The 24,499-nt window shown below is 37.1% G+C and overlaps 1 protein-coding gene across 1 annotated transcript in view; it reads left to right on the top strand.

Moving 5' to 3' along the window:
- Positions 1 to 3,621: 3,621 nt before the first annotated feature.
- The window catches only part of LOC121314835 (E3 ubiquitin-protein ligase UHRF2-like), an 80,589-nt gene continuing 59,711 nt past the window's right edge, over positions 3,622 to 24,499 (top strand). Inside the window, exon 1 of the mRNA XM_041248545.1 lies at positions 3,622 to 3,921. Within this exon, the coding sequence (XP_041104479.1) occupies positions 3,769 to 3,921 (153 nt within the window). The 5' untranslated portion in view covers positions 3,622 to 3,768. The remainder of the gene's footprint in view (positions 3,922 to 24,499) is intronic.

Below are 24,499 nucleotides of genomic sequence, written 5' to 3'. Positions count from 1 at the left end.
GTTTTTTTCTTGTACCTTAATCATTGGTCTTTAGTTTCTCGTCCGAGAAACCCAAAGCTATTAGTTTAGCAACAGAAGTGTGCAGAGATGTTTCCAATACTCACAAAGTGAGGGTTGTCACCAAAACTTTGAATAGGATTTATTCATTAAGTCTCGCTCAAATATTCCTTATAGGAATTAACAGGTAGCATAACTTTCCCGCCTTTGTATCTGCATTTAGTTACAGCAACAAACGCAATGGGATCCAATGCCTGAACATAAAACAAGCAGCAGAAACTTATTAGGAACAAATGAGACTCCACAGCAACTCAGCTTCCAGACGAAAGGTAACAGAAAAGGCAAAAGATGGTGAAACGCACAGATCACATATGAAAAAGGGTTTTATAACTTTTAAAAAGACCAACATTTTCTTGTTCTTTTCTGTAGTTTTCCACAAAAACATTACATCAATACACCTGCTCACCAGACATACACCATGAGTCCTATCGCCTCACATGTCCCATAAACAGTTATTTTCAAAGAAGAGTTACTGCTTCGTACCATGCTGTCCTTTGTATTCTACTGAGAGGCTTTGTAATCCAAGGCCATACATTCTTGGAACACTAACTCCCTAAAAGTTCTCAGATTCCAATATGACAGGTTAGTTTCATTAATTTGTCTTAATTACATCTGTGGCAGGCTGGCGAGTGGATAGAGGCCCAGAGACAGACTGCAGTTCAAAAAAAATAATTATTTTATTATAAATAAACACAAAAATGAAAGGGCACAAGGGCCAAAACAAAGCAATTTAAAACACAAAAAGATAAAAAGCAAAACTTACAAAAAATAACAGTTTCCAGGCTGGGCGATGCCTTCACTGGACTCAAACTTTCTAAACAACCCCAAAAAACCAACCTGCTTCCTCAGCTCCCTCTCTCCAAATGAGAAGCAGAGGCCTCCTTTTATATCAGGTGGCTGGGCGCTGATTGATCGTTAATCAACCTAATCAACTAATCAACCCCAGCCACCTGAACATAATAAACCCAGGCAGGTAGGGGAAGTTAACCCCATCCCTGCCAATTTCTAAAGAGCAGAGCTTTGCTCTGCCACAACATCTTATTTAGGGCCTTTGTTACTACAGTGACTAGCGCCTGTATGCTTCTATACATAGTAGTTTATATTGAAACAGGAGTATAGCAACACTGACAATTGTGTACTCCTACACACCATGCTGGGGTGTTAGAAGATGCAATGTTTTATGATCATCTAGAGGTCTTGGAATAATCGAGTTAGCTCTTTAGCCCCAAAGTTCAGATATGATTGTACACCTGCATCATCAACACGATCATGCCACAGAGTTCACTGACCTCTGCTCAAGCAGTCATTATTGGAGATAGTTTCCAAATCATTGCTGCAGTTCTGAAACTGAAACAATAATGCCCTCATTATGTATGTAAAGTATTGCCTATATTTAACATCCTCTACTTATGTTAATATTATTTCTCATAGTAACCTTCAATAACTGTTGATTTTGTTGAAATGCTTTGATACAGGGATGTAAACACCAGTTGGTTTCAGGTTCCACGGCATTCTTCAGTTGGAGTACTGCTGGATTGAGTAGCAGAGGTGAAAAGAAGACAGCCTTTAAGTAATGTGCAGTCAAGAATCTGTTGAGATTCATGGAAAAATATATTCCCCCAGACTGCAAAAGGCTTGTATGTGCATGTAATTTAGAAACTGTAAAGAAGCCAAAGGAGGCCATGCAAAATACTAATAAAGATACATTGAATCTTTAGTAACCTTTTAAATGTTATTTTGTACTGTAGCTATATTGAACATTGTTTTGTCTTCTCTATTTTTGGTGCTGATGGGTCAGTGCCCCACCACCTTGCAAAATCATACATTTTCTTGACTCTTTGTACTTTCAGAATAATCTGACCAAAATATGTTGCGTGGTGGAATATGCTACTAGACACTGTTAACTTTGAGCTCTGGGTAAAATTGATACATTTAAACAAACATGGGACATCCCATGACTATTCTTGAGATTGACAGGAAATAAGTGCCATATACATTTACATATAGTAAATGAAGACGGATTTGAAGAAAGGTTTTCACAGTTCATTATCTAGAATTTCATATTCTGTAATACTGTTTTTCATATGTTTAGTTTGATGGGAAAAATAATAAAGTTCTTACTAGTATAAATATGGAATAGCTATAAAAAAAAGACCAATCATTCTTGTTCACATTGATAGTCAATGTAGTTACTCAGGCCAAGTCAGAACACAGGACAAAATCTAAGGCATTGACAAAGCTCTCTCAGTTGTTTCAGCGCCATTCAAATAATTGTTCTAGATAACTCTAAACACTCTTCACATGTTTAATAGAAAACAATTTTAATATCTGTGGCTAGATTAAGAGAGATAGGCAGTCGAATCTGGAAAAATCATGTTCTTGTTCTTCCACTTCTTAATGTTTATATATATATATATATATATATATATATATATATATATATATATAGTATTACTTGTCTTGGTCTATGCTTTTTAAAAACTTATCTACAGAAATAGCCCATGAGTTAAAGCATTTTGAATAAGTGTCACTGTGGCAGGCTGGCAAGTGGTTAGAGGCCCAGAGACTACAGTTCAAAAAAATACTAATTTTATTATAAATAAACCAAAATAAAAAGGCACAAGGGCAAAAATAACATTGTTTGAATACAAATAACCAAACAAAAAGCAAAACTTACAAAAAAGTTGAGGAGGAGAATTACCCTTCGCCTCCTTTAATGTCAGGTCAGCTGGGCACCGTGACTAACTATCAAATTCAGTTAGTAGATCAGTTGATTAGTACGGGGCGGTCCCGCCCACCACCTGAACACAATGAACCCAGGCAGGTAGGGGAATTAACCCCATCCCTGCCAATTTCTAAACGGCAGAGCTTGTGGGCTGTATCATAGGAGCACATCATAGTTTTTCATGCTGATATTCTATTGGCTGTCATGGTTGTCTGAATCAAGATGAGGTAGAATGTAGAAACTACATTCGTTGGCTCTATATGCACCAATTTTCTATCTTCTTGCCATAACGTAATGATGGAATGACATGTTTTTGAACAGACACTGGACACTCTAACATTGCATTGCAAAACACTATTTTGGCATCTGAAATAGGTCAGAAAGTAGGGCGATAATGTTGTCACAGAAGAGTTTCCTTTTTAAAGATGGGTTACAGTTACAATGTAATCATAATTAACTTAATCACAGTAAACAGTATGAACTGAAACTGAACATATATTGGTTAAAGTTTTACAATTCAATTGCAATTAGTTATAATACAGACTCAGTTTAATTTTAATATGCAAGGGTGTAGTTATTAATATTATCCCTTGAGGCATGGCTGAAAAGTTTACATATTTTATTTCAGGTTTACCCAACACTACTTGAATTATTAGCTAGAATCCAGAGGTCTACGAGCAACTGAACACGTTACTTTTTTCACATTTAGGCGCGTTTTAAGTTTTATTTCGTTGTGTTGGTCACATCAATTTAAACCCGAAATGTAAAAGCGGGCCTGTTTCTTTAAAAGTAAGTTTGTGCTGCGTTTATTTCGCGAGATTTAGCTTGGCGCCGAGAGCCTCTTGTGAAAGCAATTCCTAGCAGTAAACACACTCCCCTGCAGATCAGAACTGCCATGGAGGTGTAACCCTTTTCGCATTATTTCTTTTTTTTTTTCGCAGATTGTTTTCAGCGACATTGTTAGCAGTTGCACAGTAGTGGAAAACATGTGGATCCAGGTTCGGACCATAGACGGCAAAGAGACCCGAACCATAGACGATCTATCTAGATTAACGAAAATTGAATGTTTAAGGTTGAAAATCCACGAAAGCTTCAACGTGAGCCCTGAACAACAGAGACTGTTTTACAGGGGAAAACAGGTAAGCGTCTATGTTTTGATGTGTATGTTGTTGTTGTTGTTTTTTTTTTTTTAACACAGTTAAGCAGATGAAACGTGCCATGCTGCGACTTCGCTTCCTGTTTTGATGCAGATGTGCTAAGCTTCTTACACAAAAAGAGGGAGATGCGGTATGTGTGCCAGGAGCATTGGTTTAATCCACACATTATGCCGATTGTGAACATGACATCTTTACCTTTTATCGCAGGCCTACGTAAAAATACACATGACAACAGGCAGCATTGTTTTGTTGTAGGAAATGTTAATTGGAAGAAAAAAGTTGGATGCAAGATATATAAACAATAATTTGCACGTTTTGGTAGACAACATATAGCCGACGTGTTGTTAATCAAGCAAAGTTTTTGGATGATACGTGAGTTTTATAACGGGATTATACATTATTTTAAGGTGTTTATTTTCAAATAATAATATATATATATATATATATATATATATATATATATATATATATATATATATATATATAAATTTTGCAAAAACGGTTGTATTTGTTGTTTGTACATTTTTTAATATTTTTAGAATTTTACATTTTATATTTTAATAAGTACAACGAAGATAGATCAATTTAAAAGTTTTTCAGTACTTATGGGCCTAGCATTGACACTGGTGTAACAAAAGGAAAATGTGTGTGATTGTGTGTGTGTATCTGTCATGCGCCACTGTAAAGGTTGTTAGTCATGTTATTGACTAAAACGTGATTTAAGATTGTACTGTTACCTTTTTTCTCTTTATTAAAAAAGTTAAACTGTATCCTATGTTTTTTTCTTTGGGGGAAAAAAAAAGTGTGGGGTATACATTTAGACCATTTGACAATGTAAGTTGATCGTGTATCGGTTGTCAATCGATTACGTTTTGCAAAGTGTGTACAAAGCAACATGATGATCGGTTTCTACTTGGACTGCACACCCCGACCTGTGCATAGTACATTGCAAGGGTTTAGCACACACGGGTCAGGACCTTTTTTGAAAAGCTTGTTGTAAAATCAGACTAGAATGAACTTCAGCTGAGAAAGCACTCCGATTGGTGCAAAAGTGAAATGCGGCAGTTTAGCTGCTGAAATCGTGTAAGTCAAGTTCCAATAACATTTCGCTACGATGTGTTATGACCAGACTTGTTAATTACAGTGAAGCGGGTGGGTGGTGGTCGGATTTCTTCTTTCAATAGGCCCGAATGTGTCAGTGAGTGCTAGTTAACAGTACTTTGTTGCCAAAATAGTGCGTTAACCGAGGCATTATCTCGGAGTGATTTTAACATTTCGAAGGGGCAGTAAGTTTGACGATTCTCATGCCATGGACTGGAGCAGATTAAAGTAGACGGTACACACTGCCCTAAGACGGTCAACACAAGGAAGATTTTGGAGTGAATAATTTTAGTTTAATTACGGTGTCAGTTGGTTAAGGCCCCTAAATATTCTAACCTACACTTTTGAACATGGAGAGAGCTAATAACATGTGTTACATAGAATAACATATTTAAGGAACATTTATTGAATCATTGACAAGTTGCATTAATACACGAGCCCTGTATTATAGTAACCATTTATATTGCAGACAGCACGTTTTAGTAGACATGCCTTTTTTAAGTTGGCTGTCAGTTTTAGGTGATAAGATTCAGCAGAACGGGCAGTAGTCACAAAACAAACGGATACAAATAAATTTCTTCAGTGTTTCATAGTTTTGTTGATCACAAAAATACCATACCCGGAGGACAAGTTACCTTTTTTGTTGTTTACTGTGTTTGTATTTTGCATTTTGAGCTGCAACATAGCATGTATATAATTGCCTCTCGCTGCTGCAAGTAATCGCAAGTGTAGGTCTAATGACTAGGGCTGTGATGATACTGCTGTTTACCGAGTAATTGCCTGAAGTATTTGTCGGCAAGTATGAAATAAATCAAAACACAGCTATTTATTAATGTGTTGATTTCAAAAGAAGCTGCCATTAACTTCTGCATTGAGCGTTTTAAAAGCCGACTGAGAGCGAATTTCTTTCTCATTCGGGCAGCTGACATTTTTACTGTCATACCGCGAGCTTAAACTGACAATGAAAATATGTTGCAAAACTAGCAAATGCAACCGATTTGTCATGTAAATGTTACCTTTCATTTCCTTGAACTCGAGCTACCTCTGCGGAAAACTGGGATATGAAACATTTTATGGAAACTAAAAAGTGGGAAAAAAAAAAAAAAGATTTCATAACGAAAGGGTAAAAGAAAGGTAAGATAACGACTTAGGATTTCTTAAAGGCTATTACTCAGAAAGTACCAGTATAGACACACCCCGACTGATTGGTTCACAGAGGGAGGCAGGCAAGAGGAAGAAAAATATCATTAATGAATTTTAACAAGCTGGAATACCATCAAGGTCCGTTTTTGGTGAAGTACAGTGGAGAGAAGTGTAAGCGATTGAACCATTTAGTAAACTGTCACCCAGGAATTTGATTTATTTTAAACACTTCGGTAAGAGACAGAGTAATTTAATGTCTATTTAGGGTTTTTCTTTGCTGTGAACCACAACCTAGGTTTGTGATTTTTAAACATATGTAGTCAATTAATTCATGAATTTTAAGCAAGGGGTGTTTGATACTCTTCTGTTACTGTCCTTACAGTACATCTGCTGTTATGAAGTACAGTTGACATTTTTGAATGTATAGGAGTGGTTATGGTCTATTTTGAATGTGGTATTCTGAGAACATACGTAATAAGACCATGTAGTACGTGGACGTTGAGTGGTTCATTTATTCGTCTGAAGTCCATAGGTGTTCCAAATAACACTTTTGTTATGGTTTTGTTTTTCCTTTAGCAAGTAGTCTTTGACAAAAACAAGACTTTGAGATACTGGCTTTACACTTGATGCACAGCAGATTCTTTCAGTCAAGTTTGATTATATAAGTCATTTGCTGTCAACATGACTTCAGCCCCATTTTTGGTTTCCTGTTGATAGAGACTAAATGCCTTGATGATATATCCAGGCACTTGCTGTACCAAATCCGTGCCAGGACAATGTCAGGTTGTAAAAGTTTAACCAGTTTGAAGAAAAAAAGAATTTTATGCCTGGAAATTAATTTGTTTTAATTTTAAAACATATTTTTGGTGTATTTGTTATGGCTCTAACTGTACAGTAGTTTGGTGTCAGTGATGAAAATAAGTCTCCCATTGCAGAGCATAATGAGATTTAAATTTGAGCTTAATACCTATATACAATATTGTGCCTAATGGTGAAGTCAAGAATGGAAACAGCAGAGCAACGAGTCTTTCCTAAAGAATGGCATTTATGCAGCAGCAAACCCTATTTTTAAAACCATTTACATTAGATCCAGTGTACACTATCAGACTACTAACACAAAACCGCAAAATGCTGGCCGTCTTGCGATTAGAGAGGGTCTGACTTGCAGGGAGCAATAGTGCTGTCAGCTGCCTGCAATTTTTATCCTTGTTCCAGATATGTTTGAAGATTAGCAGTTAGCAACTGTTATTGTGATGTGTGTGTGTGTGTATATATATATATATATATATATATATATATATATATATATATATATATATATAATGGGTATGTGTGTGTGTGTGTGTGTATATATTAATATATGGGTATGTGTGTAGATGTGTATGTGTAATATATATGTGTGTGTGTGTGTGTGTGTGTGTATATATATATATATATAATTTTAAAGGTTATTTAATCAAAATTGCAACAAATAAAACCTTTTTTTTTAATTGTAGATATGGATCTTCAAATTTCCAGTACTAGTTTTCATTTCATGTCATTGAAACAATACAGTAGACCAGCAATACTAGAGCAGCAGCACTTTGAATTTCCATGACGATGCTGGTTATGTTTTGATGGCGTGCATTTATCTCTTCCCCGTTTTTGTAGTAAACAGTCTTATACAAAAATACAAAACTATGACTTTAAAGGCCACTTGCGTAAAATATGTTGTTTTTCGGCCAAAATAAAGAAGTACTAGCAGGATTTTACTTAAGATTTCGCTTTACCAATCTTTAGCAATATGCAAATGAGCTGTGCCCTTATTTGTGGCGTCTGTTTACACCGTGATGGTATGACTTCTGACAAAGTCTGAAAGCCTCTATTTACTCCCCAGCCATTTAAAAAGATGAAGTAATTGGCAATGCAGCTCAACTGTTTGGAACAAGAATGGTGTCTGAGGCAGTCCAGAAAACATGTGGCAGGATACTCATTGCAATCGCTTCTGTGAAAACGGAGTCCAGCGACTGAGAGCTCAAGCTCTTGATAGAACCGCATGTGAAACTCCAAGGGTTCTGTCTCCTGAGGAGGAGGCAGTGCTCGTTCCATTTCATCTCTGTGTAACCCTGCGTCTGTGCCACCTTCATTCTGCCATTCTGAAGACTCTCCCAGATTTATTACATTATAGAATGCTGGTGCTCCACCAACAGGGTCACTAAAATAATCTGAAAAACAAGGGCTAAATAACAAATCCATCACCACCAAAACAAAAATGAAATATTGGGAGAAATTTGTAGAGGAAGAGCAATGCTCAATATGGTGTCAAACACTGCTACTAATATTTCAGTCAGCCTAACGACAGCATAGTTACAGCAATTAATAACTTGGATAATATTTTCTGTACTGGTAACAGCGATCATGCAGTAGCAACTAATAATTGCCGTAGTAGAGGAAATTAATAAATGTAGGAGAAAATGTAATTATGTTGTAGTTTGGTAGATAAGCTAAATGAAGTGTAATCGGTTGTAATAATTATCAGTGTAATAACTGGGTTAGAAACACAAGTAAACTAGGAAATCGGACTGAACAGGACACACGTTATTTCCTGTGTGGTCAGAGGTACGTGGGAATTGTGATGCTGATAAATGATAAATGCTAAAATATGAGAAAATTGGTCTCCAATGGGTTGTTATTCTAACATCACAATCATTTATGAATCGCTGGATAAAATATTGTCACGCGAACAGTATTACTGCCACAATAAAGCAGATGGAAAGTTTTATGAATATGGCTCTGTCATTGAAGGAACAGTCTAGTGAAGGTGAAGCAGACTGTTTATAGTAATGCATGAAGGAACACCTGAATAAGTCAATGATGGCTTGTTGTACTGGATTTTATGTACTGGATTTTAATGGTTTTATGATATTCCCACTGAAATTATTTTTCAGGTATTTTAATATTGTGCAGTATTTAATATTGCAGGTAACTAATGGAAAACCTTGCTTAGCACAAGTTTCTTTATGTAAAAGCTGAAACATTAAGGAAAAAACACAAGTTTGCTTTTATGAGGGCGACAATACTTATGTGCACCATATACCTAAAGGAAATATTTTTTGCTTGACACTTGGCATTGATTACTATAAAGCGTAATATCCGCATATTGTCCATTTACAAATAGGTACTGCATACTTTAACCATGTTTTGGTTAGTTGTTATTGCTGTTGGATAACAGAATGCCTCCATATAATTGTGATATCCATTACTAACGCCATGGCTGCACTACTGCCCTCCTGGGAACACGACCAAATTAGACCGATTGGAAGCAGCTGTTGCAAAGATGGTGCAGCAGTATGAGCACTTCACTACTGACCACGAATTTGCTTCTGTAAAAAAAAAAACAAACAAACAAACAAAACAAAAAACAAACCTAAACCCAGAAGCCCCCAGTGTCGTGAATATCAAGGATATGGTCATATAGCTGATGAATGTCCCAATTGCCTTTGTCACTCTCTACATTGTGCTGAAATGTGGTATATAATTAGGGCTTCTGTTTTGCTGTGTTTTATTTTGAGTTATTTTCAAGTTTTACGTAAAATCGTTTTTTTTTTTTTCCAGGGCTTTTGCTTTTCACTACAGGCCTGGCTGGCAGGTGCTTCACTCATCTCAACTTTAGATTTATACCAGTACACCCAGAGGACAGGACCAAAACCACATTTAGTCCTGGACCTGGGTTGACTGTACGAATTCTGCAGAATGCCTTTTGGAGTGACTCAGTTCATTCCAGTGGTTAATGAACACTATAGAAGATGACCTGGACTGTGGGTTTACCTGGAAAATCTTTTTGTCTTTAACAAAGACACTGCAACACATATGTTACATGTCCTGAACGGGCTATGGCCAACAGGCCTCACCCTGAAAGGGTAAAAATGCAAAATCAGCCTATCGAGTGTCTCATCTCTGGGATATGTTTTCTCCTCTGCTGGGATGTTGCTTGACCACAACAAAACCAAAGCCATTCACAAGTGGCCAATGCCAAGCAACATTAAAGGTGAGCCTTCTTATGGGATGACCAGTCATTCCAAGCACTTAAACATTCCCTAGCCAAAGCTGCAATCCTGGCTTATCTGGACCCAGACAAGGAGGTTTCAGCTTTTCGCTGATGTCAGTGACACCGGCCTGGGTGCCGTGCTGGAACAAAACAACAAGGTTATTGTTGCCAAACTTTAACTATAAGTGAGAAAAATTAAGGCACAATTCAAAAGTAGTGGTTGTTGTTGGTATATAAAATGAAGGCGTTTTGACACTATCTGCTCGGCCAGTGTTTTAATGTGCTTAGAGACCACCAGCTTCTACGATGGTTAGGTCACAGAAAATGGGAGGAATATTACGACAATGGTCTGTGGCAGTTCAAGAGTTTCATTTTACCAACAAGTACAAAAAAGGGTGTGAAAATATTGGTCAGCATGCCAGTTGTCCAGCCCTGGGAAATGATAGCAGTTCATATAGAAGTTCCAATATCGACCAGTGTAACAGATATTTGTTAGTGTTGCAGGACTATTACACTAAATGGCTGTAGAGGCAATACCTATTCCAGACCAAGCATTGACATCTTCACTCGATTTTACATTCTCCAAATACTGCAGTCTGACCAGGGTGCAAATTGAGAGCACCATGCATGATGTGCAGCACATGTGAGGCTTTTGGAATAAAGAAATCCAGGACTACATCATACCACCCTCAAGGGCAAAACGTTCAGCATTACAAATGTTGTGCACCTACACGAGAGCTGTCGCAACAGGGAACACTGGCTACTCCTTCTCTTGTGTACATATAGAAGAGGACGTCATTCATCTATATGATTTTTTAGATGAGGATGTACCACCACCTGACAAGTTTCCACAGATCCACATTTGAGGCTAGGATTTGGTCACATATGAAAGCAATTATGGCTTAGACTAACCAATGATAGGAATAGGAATAGGAATACTATAGGAAACTATTAGAAATTCCCATCCATAATCCTAATAATAAACACTAGTAAAACAATATTCGTAATACAAAATAATAACAATCCTACTCGGAGCATTGTCGTTGTGTAGCCTCTACGAAGTCAGCGCAAATCTTGCTGAGTGATACCGACGAGTCCTGGAAAGATTTTGAATGGCCTTTTTTACCTGAACACATGAGATCCCAAATAAAAAAGTTAGACAGTTTGATTGCGTATCTGGGTATCCATCTGACATCTTACTGTGAGACTGGATGTGATGTAAACAAAATGTTGAATTCACAACAAATAAAGCTGCTGTTTTATCTGCAAGTCTGGGAAACTGACGCCAAACAACACAAAACTTTTTTTTTCTCTGTCAAAATGTTCGTCTTCATTTTTTTTCATAATTTATATTCTTTATGATTTATTGATTTCCGCGCTTTCCTTTTGGCTTATTGGTTGCTTAGTTGTAGAAAACCCGATTTTTATTAAAGATTTGCAATGTCGTGGGAACGAGTACCAACAAAAGAGCAATTCGGTACGCAGTCTTGGATTTTGACTGTACAACAAACATGACGCGTGGCGGGAAAGTTAGAATTAGTTTGTGGTTATGTTTTTAAAAAAATGATTTGTAAATTAATTTTCAGCTTTTTGACACATGGCCCATTTTCCTGGATTCATGAAATGGAAGCCGTATTATATATTAGACTAGTTAAATGTAACCAGCCCAGTTGGGCCTGTGGTGCCTCATAATTACTGGCCAAACTGCGCTTTCTACCAGTCCCGGGCCACCGGGCCATGGTTAATGTCGAACCCTGAGAATAGTTTTACTTTTTGTTTATATAAAAAAGTGTTTGCCTCTACATACTCATTGTTGTTGTTTTTTTTTTTTTTTTTTTTTAACTGCTTAAAAAAAGAATACTGTTGAGCTTAAAATGCTTTGTGAAATAAATAGATGGTGTTGTTCAATGGGGGATAGTATTCAGCAGGCTTACAGTCGTGCCACAAACAGCAAAGTTCACATCAGCAGTACAGTACATAACTTTTAAGGTTGTATCATTTCCAGTTAATGTACTTCAGTTTTTTAAAACTGAAAATACTTATTTGTCCACATGCCCTAGTGTGCTTTGAGGCCATAGTGGTGAGCGTGTAATGCTGTACAGCTGGATGGGTGTTCAGTTCTGTCTCATAAGCCATCGAGCTCTCACTATCATAGGTGTTTCTTGGCTGCTGGGGAAACTGAACCACTATTGCCCAGGTGTTGTAAACCTGATAGTCACGTTGTTGTCTGGTAGTGAGAAATTAGGTTATTCTGTTTCAGGGAGTCTTGTATGTGTAACTGTGTGCCTGTGTTGCTTAGCAACTTGGTGAGCTTTAAAAAAACGCTTGAAAAAACTAAAACCAAAAAACTGCTGATTTTCACCAGAGAAAGGAGAGTTTAGCTGAGATGAGGCTAGTTCTGCCAGAGATTTGTGACCTTTATTTTACTTTCTTACAAAATGTGAATATTTCCGAGAGCAAGGCTTCAGTTGGTGCACTGGTGACATTTATAAGAAGAGCCAGTACTGACGCAGTGTTTTGTTTTGCAGTGTGTTTTTTGAAGGCGCTGGCTTCTTAGTGCATAAGCTGGCTGTTCCATTCTGCTCACCTGCTCTCTTAGCTCCCTGAAAAAAAGCCCTCTGATGTAGGGAGATGAATGACGGCACTCCCAGAAAGAAAGGTCTCATGACTCGGCCTGGTAATGCTCCTTGAGGAGATGTCACCCTCGGCTGCTCCTTCACTATTATTTAACATATTTCCGTATAAAATTTTGTATGACACATCCAGTGTTTACCCCTGTATCTATTCACGATACTCCACTTCCTCAAAACCACTGGAAATACAAACTGTTAGTAATTTGTAAACTTGGTGCGGAATGCAGGAGGCTTTGCAGAATGACAAGTCATGTACTCCTCTAGTTTAAGATGATACAGTAAAGGAAGCTTGCAATGGCAGGGACACAGGCACTAGAATAGTGACCTATTTTTGGATTCTGATAGGGTGGCACTTTGTCATTGCCATTGGATACTTCCTACGATAGCATTTTGCGTGTCCATTTTTGTTAAAAGGGCACAAACCAGGGCAGTAAAACCAATTTTTTAATTTTCTTATTTTGAACAACCAATAACGCTGCCAGATGTAAATATTTTGGCTCTTTGCTAGTTTTATTATATTTATAATTTTTTGGGTGATACCAGTTTTTTGTGAATTAAAAAAAAAAAATCGTACTGTTCTTTTCCTTGTACCTTATTACTTCCTGTTCTGTTGGTCACGTGGTAATAACCTTTTGATTCTTGGTTAATTCCTGCCTGCATTTAGCTTGTTGGAAACTGGCACACTAAAGGCGTTTGGAGGACACAGAGCAGCTATTGGTTTACACACAGCAGCCAGCCGGTCAGTGAGAGTGAGTTACACTCCTGAGGCTTATTTACAAATGCTAGGATGGTAGTTCTTTTATGATGTTAATGAATTTGCAGAACTTTGGAACAGATACAGGTGCCCCATATTCAAAGAGACCTGATCCAGTTATTTTTCTCACTCTAAAGCCCTGGACTTGTCCAGTGTGATCAACAACGACATGATTTTTCAGTCGCATCGGGTTTGCGATTCCTTTGCATCGGCTAGGCAGAAATGCCAACTGCTATGATTTAGCCACAGCAGCTACTATTTTGGAGGTTCTGCTACACTGAAGGGGTATAATACTACGATTATTTATTATATAAATAAATGATGGAGACTCCCTGAATATCTATGAAATATTATTTCAATACCATGTGTGTATTTACCTGTTAAATTTTTTAAATTAATGTGTTTTTTTTTTTTTTTTTTTTTTTTTTTTTTTTTAAAGTATTACTGTTTCACTGACAGTTTATCATGGCATTTAACTGACATAATAAAAGCTCTGTGCTGGGTTGCTTAGTAACCAGTTTAGGGGTCCTTCAGAAACTGCTGCACAAATGTCGCATCGCACATTTACTTGGTTGCTTATCAGTAAGGCTGGGATTAAGTTACTGTGGTCACGGATTCTGTGATTTTACTGGAGAACATTGAACTTTACCAACACAACTTAAAATTCCACCTTAACCAAAAAAAAAACTGCCTTATTCACGGTTTAATTAGCTTGGTTGCCTTACTTTGCAGTGTAGTCATTGACAGTTTAAATCAATTGACAGCGCTGAAAAAAATTTAAATGCAGTGCAACTCTTCTGCCTGATTTTGTCACCCTGCATTTTTCAATGCCTGTTGGGTCTTTGACCTAAATCCAGCAAAGTATCTCATGATAGCTGAGAAGTTTGAGACCGTTCTACTGATTGAAGACATCTGTGTAGCACAGCGTGAATACCGGGCTTACTGCGTCATTGTCAGTGAAATACAGGGCATGAAGTTAAGGTCGTGAAGGGCAAGGCAATGTTGCCTTCGTTGGGCGTGAAGATTCAGGGGCACCAAAACCGTTCTAGGGGGGAAAAAGACAAAACATAAATCCAACCCAATGGCACCAAGGCAATTTCATAATCATAAAACAACAAAAAAGAAATACAGAGAGCCTATATGTTGATGTAATTTTAATTTAAACAAACACAAATCAATGTTTTCTGAATGATTAATTGTTACAAAAAATATATATATAGGACAGTTTTCCACTGTAAAAGTAAAATGTTTTTTTAAAAAAATCCAATTTTAAAAACAACAAACTTTCATAAAGACAAAATACAAAGACCATTTGACAAAAAAATAAATAAATTCAGGGAGTGTGGCCCCTCGCTGTAGAGCGTTTTCATATGACGTTTCAAGTCTCGTGATCCTTATCATGCACCTTGAGCTGGTGGGCAGGCAAGCCGTATTTTATACTTATTCAACAGCAATTTAGACACGGTTTCAGACGGCCAAGAATGTTTAATTTTATCAATTGCCGAGATTAATTAATTCACAGGGAGAAAAAACAAAAGACTTAATGCAACGAAAAATAGACAAGTTGTTAGCAAATATTTCAAGGGCAGACATGGCTGGAGTGTAGCTACTTGTCCTCAAGAGTATGTCCATGACATTTCATTTTAGGTATGTCACTTTGATGGTTTTACTGAATAGTAGCTATTTTAAATGTCCTGTTCCAGAAGAAAATAAGTTCATACTTGGGATTGATTTACTGATCATTTACAACAATCCAGAGTAGGACCTTGACCAAAAAAAACTATTAATGGTTTGTTTCCTTTGGGGTAGAATGAATAGTAGCAAACAATTATTAAACTATTAGACCATAGCTCTATTGTTTAACACTATTTATTATTTTCTCCTAAGATGTGATAACCAAACTTTAAAGCGATAAAGCACTTGACTTTAGTTTTTAACCTGTACCATTATAGTACAATGTATCCCAGTATAAATGTATTCTTTGTGGGGTATTATTATTATTATTATTATTATTATTTTATTATTATTATTATTAGTAGTAGTTGTAGTATACATGTATTGTCATGAAAGGCTGATTTTGGCTTTACGTTTGAGTGGGTGCCTTAATTTTCAAGCCCTGTTACAAACTATTGCAATATGATACAGTTTGTTTTAATTTAATGGATGCATTTTATTACAAGTTGCCCCACTTTTCCAATACTTTGACTGGGTTTTTATTTGTGTGTTTCTTTTTCTTTTAATATTGTTTAGTTGATTTATTGATTGTTAATTTGTACACCGGTAAAAGTCACTCACCCGAATTTTAATGACACAGAGGTTGTTTATGATGCACTTCATCACCTCTCTGACCCATCCACGGATAAACTGGTTGTATGATTCCGGTCCTTTTGTAGCATCTCAAATCTTCAAGGGTGTAGGGGCTTAGTGTACTAATCATATAATTAACAATGTCAGTAAAACAAATACTTGGCATTAATTGCACGTCCTGGCTTCATCTTTGCTCTGAAAATGATTTGTGATTATTTATATCTTTTTCAAGGTATCTTTTCTGAGATAATCCATCTAATTTTCCATACTCCGCGATTCGAGTGATTCACACATTTTTCAAATAATGTGTATGGGTAGAATTGTTATGGCTGCCCACCAACATGGCCGCCGCCTCTTTTTAGACCGGTTGCTAGGTGATTTCTGACGTCATCGAAAACTCTATACTGTGGATTGGGATCAGTCCTTTAGTTGGCTCCCCATTTTTACTGTTTAACTGTGCATGCCTTAGCTGTAATATACATAGGCACTTAGAATTACTGTTCGTTTTATTTCGTACTGCACATCACAAACAAAAAATATACAAAATAAAAACAAATCATTACTATCGTACTGTTATTATATACACACGTATTGCACAATAACACAAAGCAAATTAAATATCTACTTGCTGAAGCGGTTTTTATTTTAGCCAACAAGGTGTTCACGTGTGGAAACAATGCACTAGCAAAAGCCACAAGGCAGTGACGTCAGCTCCCTAGCAACAAGCCTCCTATGTTGTTGTTGAGAATTGATTATTTCAATGCAGGTTTGTTCATTTGAGAAAGGAGAGGAAGACTCGTGAAATTAATTGGGAGTTGACGAGAAGCAATTACCCTCTGCTGTACAAATTAAAATGGTGTGCTGCTTTTTATACGAAAAATGAGACGGCACAAGCTTTGGAGGACAGTGTGTTTTCGTCTTCGCCGCTCCCGAGTCAGTGCAGGGCTGGTAATGGTGAGCTGAGCCTAAAAATAATTGGCTATTCCAGATTGGGGATAAAAATTATGAAAACAATTGGCAATTACTTAAATAAATAAATTGTGCGTCCCTTCCTGTGATTTTCATTGGGCAGTGTGTGGAAAGACTTTAAAATTTTTTTTTGCAATGCATCCTCCTCCATTGAGATGCGGGCAGTGTGTTCTAGACTTTTGCTTTGGTAAGATTTCAGGCTTTTCTTCTGTACTGCCTTTGTTTGCTTAAAGTTCACATCCACAGTGAATGTACAGCTTAATCCTTCTCCTAAGCTGGCAAACTTCCAGCATCTGAACGGTTATGGCAAATTAACACAGCTACCGTATTTCCACATTTATGCTGAGGATATTTAAAAAAATTACAATGTAAAATATTGGCTTTCATATATTCTATTAGGCATGATGCTAGTTACCTTACCCAAACAGAAAACGCTGCAAGTTTGATTCTAGCTGGCCTATCGTTTGACAAGCGTGTAGTTCTTGACAATGGTGCGCATCCTTTTTTTGTCATTTTATATTTTCAACAATAGGATGTAATGCAGTAAGTCAAGCAACGGAAAACAGTGCTGACATGAGAATATGACTCAAAGCACGAATATACGAGGACATGTTTTTCACCAAGTTAGTTTCCCATGTGTTTGTATTTGTTGTTTACAATTGGCCAAAAATAAATAAATGACTTGCAAGGTTCTTGGGTAAAGTTACCAGTGCTTCTAATAAAGACATTGCTGGTTGTTTACAACCTGAAATGTCATTGCAGTTTAACTAACAATTTAATTTGTCAGCTTACATTATACTGAGATGGTTCCTTTGCTGCAGCTAATGTCAGTTAAGGCTGTAAATGACAATGTTATGTAACATTTTGCTCTCCAAGTAATAGCATAGATATTTTTCTATTTTCTGGAAACTGCTTGAGCGTAATTTGTCCAGAGTTGCAGCATCACTTGATTCTAAACCACAGACTTGAGTCATGTTTTGAGTGCCTCACTATTAGAATTGTAACATTGATGTGACAAAGGAAATGCAGGAGTAGGTTTATAAATTACATACAGGATATGGAACATAGACAATATTGGATACTTGGCATGTATGCGTCACAAACAACAGATCTGAAGGTGATATTTTACTGTATGCAAGCATTAACAGCTGGTTTCACAGACCCCGACAAACACAAATAAGTACTATAGGCAACATTCCTGTTCTAAGATTATGGATAATCAAGGTATGTGAAACCAATCTATTTATTATTATTATTATTATTATTATTATTATTATTATTATTATTATTATTATTATTATTATTATTATTTAAGTGGTTTTAAATACTTAAAAGTGAATATGTATTTTACATATAGGCTTTATATATTTTTTTCTGAATTGCAGAAACGAAAGCTCTTGCATAAATCGTGTTTTGAAGGTCTTCAAAAAAACGGCCACTGTGAAAGAATTATACTGTACTCGTCTCCATAGCAACCCCTATTCAGGTTTGTTTTTTGAGAACACTGCGGTATCTTTTTTTCTGGGTAAAAGGTGCATCATCAAAAAAGAAGAGCAATAACCAAACTTTAAAGCAAACCAGCTTTGCTTTAAAGATTTTGGAATAAATGCATTCAGTTTTAACCTCGGTAAAAATGGTCCATTTTTAATCAGTTATGCCTTCATGCTTAAACTGCCAGGGATTATATCCCCCCAACCCCCGTTCTCCAGATTATTATTGGCTGTGAGGCCGTTCACATTGGGTCTGTTCAGTCTGGATCATTCAGTTTGAAACAATGTATCAGTGTGCTTACTGTTTGCACTGATCTATGAGCCAAGGGACATAGTGTGTTTTTGGTTGCAAGCTAAGGTTATTTATTTATTTATTTTTTTGGTCTCTCTCCAACTTTTTTTTCAGGATCGAGTTCGTTTGTGTGCACAATGCAGTTTCTAGTGCACTCTGTTCATTTATATGGTGTATGAACCAGATGTTTACAATATCGTGCAAGGCATATTGAAGGATGGCAGCTATTGATGTAGTGCTCTGGTTTTTAATTTTAATTAATCTGTTTATTGAAAATTTAAACATCAGGTGAATTTATTGCAGATCATAACTCATTATTTTCTTTATATTGTCATCTGCTCAAAACTGTAAATTATACAAATTTCTTCTACAAAAGATCAGCTATTACCATGTAAACATGATGTACACAATCAGAATGATAGCACAAATAATCCATACAGTTGTTTATTTTATGTTTGAATGGTGCTACACAACCTAATACATTACTATATTAACTTGCTGAGCACACTGATAGTTTTGTAAATGCAAAATGTTTACTTCTTGGTACTGTGCCTTGTATAGTTCATTTCCTATGTGCAAAAGGACCAAGTCTATCAGTTTTTCACATTGATGGTCAGCAAGTGAACCAAACTCAGTGCGTTTGCCAAACGGACTGAGACCACCTCTTTAGGTGGACGGTACAGTCCGTTTCCCAAGCAGACGTTGTTCACATTTCACACCAAACGTACAGAGTGCGGACCAATTTAAATCAGGCGACATGAGTAAATTAACACATCGTAAGTCGGAAAATAAGTCAGCAGCTTTTATTCCATGTGAAAAATTTATCCTCATACCAAGGTCACACCAGTTTGCCTCCTCTCTCTCTCTAATTGGTCAGCATTGGCCATTATGTCTTTTCTGGTGAAGGTTATGCTGTCGAAGAGTCTTGCAGAATGAATATGAATACATGTCTTTAGGGGTAACAATCTGGCTGTCAGTGTGACTCTGCAAGCTTGTCTTTGCAGTCTTTCGCTTAACTGCTGACTGCCACCCCCCCCCCCCCCCCCCCCTCCCCAAATACCACAAGGGCCTTCTGCATGTGAAGTTGAAAAAAAAGTTTGGATTGAAATAATTCCTGGCACCTGTTATGATGTACATCAATGGGAAGTTCTCAAATTCTGAATTGAGTGCAAAACCTTGAATAACATCATCCATACTTTTTGACAGATAGCAGTGCTAGTAACATCTCCATGTCACAAGTTGTTCACCTGGAATGAAAGTAATGATGTGTTATGAAGGAATGACCCACTGGCACTAAAACCATTGAGTTTGAAACTCAAAGAAAAGCATTACCTTTTAAACAATGTAAAAATGAGTATGTTGAACATGTTTCACAAAGCCTTTAATTAACTGTATATTGTGTAAAATTAAGATTGCACTAGTACAATAATCGGCTGTGCACCTGTTATTTTGTATTCCTCCAAACATGCTGCTTACATCTCTACTCAACACTTGTTTAACTCCTCCAGTCTCCCAGACAGTCTGTCAGTTTTCAGATTCTGCAGTCTGGTGCAATTTAGTACCTTCAATTTAATTTCTGTTTAGTGTTTGACTAACATTTTGAATATCTGTTTTGCCCCAGGTCAGTCAGTACTGTCGGTATGACGGCAAAGTGTGTTTTTTTCCACAGCTGTTGACCCTGCACGGTCATGTGATCTTGTTTAGTCAATCACAGCATTTCATTTATCCAAGCCATTTTCTAAAGTAACATACCTGAAACCTTCACAGGCTTAACCAAAACTTGTGAAAATATCTAGAAACTAGAAAGTACAAATATCAGGCACAATGACTAATCTCTTTATTTAGCCTGTCCTGTAGCAATGTTTTGCAACTGTGGGGCTAAAAAGCAAGCATTTTAGAATGTCCCTGTACTGACTTCTATTTTGGAATGTTGATGCATTTAACCGTTTCACTACAGTCAAGAGTATGCTTACCATGCACTGTGAGGATTTAAAAATAGGAATTAAGAGAAAGGAAACCTCATCAGTGGTCAATACAAGGGCACAATTTAAACAGGTTCAGGCAACAGAAAAATGTTTGTAGCCTTTCTGTTACGAAACCTCAACAGGAACCAAGTGGTAGCTTTTAATTATTTGTAGTTCATTGCTCTCTGCGTCCAAGCCTGAAGGTTACTATCATTGTATTTTCTGGCTTTTTTAAATTTGCCTGAGAGATTCCTGGCAACGGTGCTATAGCAGTAGTGCCAAGCAACTGCTGCTTGTTTGGTATCGCATATAAGTGTGCCATTTGGTTGTTTAAATGAAAGTTATCAGATTTAGTAAAACAGTACAGTGTTGGTCCAATACCTTTTTTTTTTTTTTTTTTTTTTTTTTCTCCAGGAATTCTCGTTGTGCGCAACATGATGCATAATTTAAATAGTACCACCGCCGCCCCCAACTCTTCAGTCTTGATTCCCAGTACGTCATCCTGTCAGCCAAACAGCACTGCTTCTGCTAGGATATGACCTCTTTTTTTAAACGCTGTTGTATCTCTCAGGAAGCAATTAGGAGCATTGTCATATTTTCCAGATTGCGTTTTGTCATAAATTAATAAAGAGCTGATACTTTCAATATCCGCTATGGAGCACTGATTTCACGGACATAAGTGATTTTGAATATTTATCTCTGTTTTTTTTTCTTTATTTTTATTTATTTTTTTTTAAGTTAAAGCTATACCACACTCAGACAACTTGTTTGTGACATGAAGTGTTTTAAAGAACCAGTATTGGCTGTCGTCCTTCACTGCTGAAAAAGCATTCTTTTTTTTTTTCCCCTGTGGAAGAATTAAGAACCAAGTCCGACCCGGTTTGTTTTGCATCCGGCCTAGTTCGAGGGTAGTGTGTGTGTAGAATAATCAAGTAGCAGCACCTAGATACTAACAATATTTACACCTACTGCTCAGTTATTTTGTTTAGGCAATGATTTGGATATTCAGGTTTTTATGGTTCTTTGTCACAGATGTACTGTGTGTAACACAGAAGTTCTGTATAATTCAGTTGCAAGATTAATCTGGGGTAGTATGATTTCATGGTTGTAATTACACATTTAACAGTATAAAGGCATGGTCAAGGGTACAATGTTTGGGTAGGATTTGTTGTTTCTTTAACAAATTAATTGATATCTCTGCTCCAATTGGCTGAAACACTCTTGGGCATTGTAATAATTTTAAACTATGCCACATGCCTGTACTTAATAATGTACAACCTAATTTCAGTGTAACCTGTTTGTATAATTTTGCCTCCACTTAAATATTGATTTATTGTGTGTCGCAATTCACAAGAATTTGAAAATGTGTCTACTGTAGGTTATACAATTTTTCAAGTAATAATAGTTTGACTCCATTCCTCCTATCTATATAATTTCTTGGAGACCGCAAATATAAGCGGCAGTTGTTTCAGAGATAGAAACACCTGTTTACAATGAGGTGTGTTGAGACCACAATCTCATTGTACTGTACGTTTCCACATAGCATGTGCTTGAGAATTGTTTTTGGTCACGGTTGAAGGTGAACTTGCGACTCAGAGGAGACACTGTTGACGAGTAGTGAATAGAAGTGAGTCTGGACCACACTGAAAATGAGGCACCAATGTCTTTTCTCAGTTGCTGGAGCAGGGACACCACATGCAGAGGCAACGTGATGCTTCTCGCATTGCCCTATGAATAATCCTCGGCAAAGCTGCAGTGTTGCGCAATTCTGTTCAGTTACAAGGTGTCCCATAAGTCAGGGATCATAGGCAATATATACTGTATTATGCTACATATTAATACAATGTGTACAATATAATGGCCCTTGCATGCATACGTTCACATCAAAATGAATCTGAATTTGTTCCTCTTTGCTTAAAGACATACTTTTGACACTCTTTCTCTCCCAAATAGCCATCATTGTGCTACTGTGTGCAGCTGCACAGGAGGCAATTTTTTTTTACTTTTAGATTTTTTGGTGTTTTTGTATACCGATGATAACATTTTAAATTTCTAAAGTGGTTTTCATATTTGACCAGTTTTTGGTTATCTAGACATGGTAGACCAATGTTTGTTATTCGGTGTCTGACCAGCCTGAAAAAAAAAAAAAAATCTACTGTGAAAATCAGATGCTAAAAACCTCAACATTTTTAAATAGCACATGTGGTTATGCTTTTGAAACATTGCTAACTCTTTGCAAATATAAGCTTATGAGGAGCAGTATATGCCTGCATGTATGTGTGTGTTGGAGAAATGTTACACAACAGAGTATGAAACCAATATCTCAAAGCTTCCCTGATCTGAACCCAGATACACAACTGCTTCACAAATGTCAGTGCTTTCATTGAGCTCATTGCTAAAGAGCTGGGCAGACAAACTAAGCAAAGCCAGTACGCTTGACCTGCACGTGGCCGTGTGACGGCTGAGCTATCAATTGCTTCGGCTTATTGGCTGTAAGAATCTTCATGGATTAGAAAATGCAGTCTTTCGCTAATTCATCATCAGAAAGTTGTAGTTTTTTTCTTTGCAAGCGACCTAAAAGCTAGCCGAAGTGATAATTTCGGTCTAGATCAGGGATGTCTCTAGGGTTGCTTGCCGAGTGATCGGCCGTTTCAAGCTGGCAATTTTAACAACCTGTTCAGGAGACTGCAGTGGAAATGGATCTGCAAAACCAGCATGGTTTGTGGAGATGTAGTGCTTCCGCTTACCTGCATGAGGAGTACTCAAACTTGTATTTGCACAGGAAACAAAGGTTTGTCTTTCAGTTCCACAACTACACATTTCTGCTCCTGTCCTTTGCTTAAGATTCCCTTTGGTGCCAGCTTTCCCTTCAGTGAAACTCTCTGGATATTTTCATCTGATTTTGGTATTGCTGGAAGGCATAGAAAGCTCTCCTCCATCTTTTGAAACTTGCACTACAAAGCGATATATTGAAACCTCACAACTGTACCCTACAAACAAGGAAACGCTGGTGGAGCCTGTGCTTCTGTTACTAAGATGGTAAGCCAGAGTACAGTATACATAAAGAATTGGTTCCGTTTCCTCTTTGGAGTTAATGTAACTAAAGGGGTTGGTATACCATTTGAGCTTTACCATGGTTTAAGTGCATTATGGTATTGACACTGTACCTGTTATGCTGTGCAAACATCACAATAAAGCTATATGGTTAATGCTAGGTTTGTGTTCTTATGAACAAAAATCAAGGACATGGCCATTTTCATTTGAACTTCTTTTTATTCAACGTCCTGTACAAAATAGGTCTCGAGTACCACACTGTTTTATTTTATATTTATGTAGCGCCTTTCATAGTGGACCACCATTACAAAGTGCTTTACAGAGGTGGGCTGTGAACTGCGCATCAGGACACCGATTTAACATCTCATCCGCAGGATGGAGCACAAGGAGGTATAGTGACTTGCTAAGGGTCAGACAGTGAGTCAGTTGGTGGGAGGCATGGGATTTGAAGCAGCAGCCTTCTGGTTTAAAGCCCTGGACTTTAACCACTGGACTACACTGCCTCTTTAGCTTCACCTGTAAAGACAAAAATAGCTTTGTATGCCAGTGGATTATCGCAGTTGAACCATAAACGTCATACACCTCACCAGACACATCGGGGGGGGGGGGGGGGATTGTAAAAGCACTGTAAAGAGCTCAAGAAAGGTTAGTAAAGGTACAACTTCTATTAAGGCTTTGTGTTCCGCAAAAAAGCTAAAATTGAGTTTCCCCTGCCACATTATAGAAGATACCCAAACAGTACTGTTGGATAACAGTGATTACAGGAATCAATGAAAATTAACAGAACTTACCATTTTACTTCAATTGTATACTTTAGTTTTCCTCT

The sequence above is a fragment of the Polyodon spathula genome, chromosome 1, assembly GCF_017654505.1.
Source record: "Polyodon spathula isolate WHYD16114869_AA chromosome 1, ASM1765450v1, whole genome shotgun sequence".
In the NCBI taxonomy this organism is placed as follows: domain Eukaryota; kingdom Metazoa; phylum Chordata; class Actinopteri; order Acipenseriformes; family Polyodontidae; genus Polyodon; species Polyodon spathula.
Note: the sequence above shows the minus strand (reverse complement) of the source record. Positions and strands in the feature narration are given on the sequence as shown.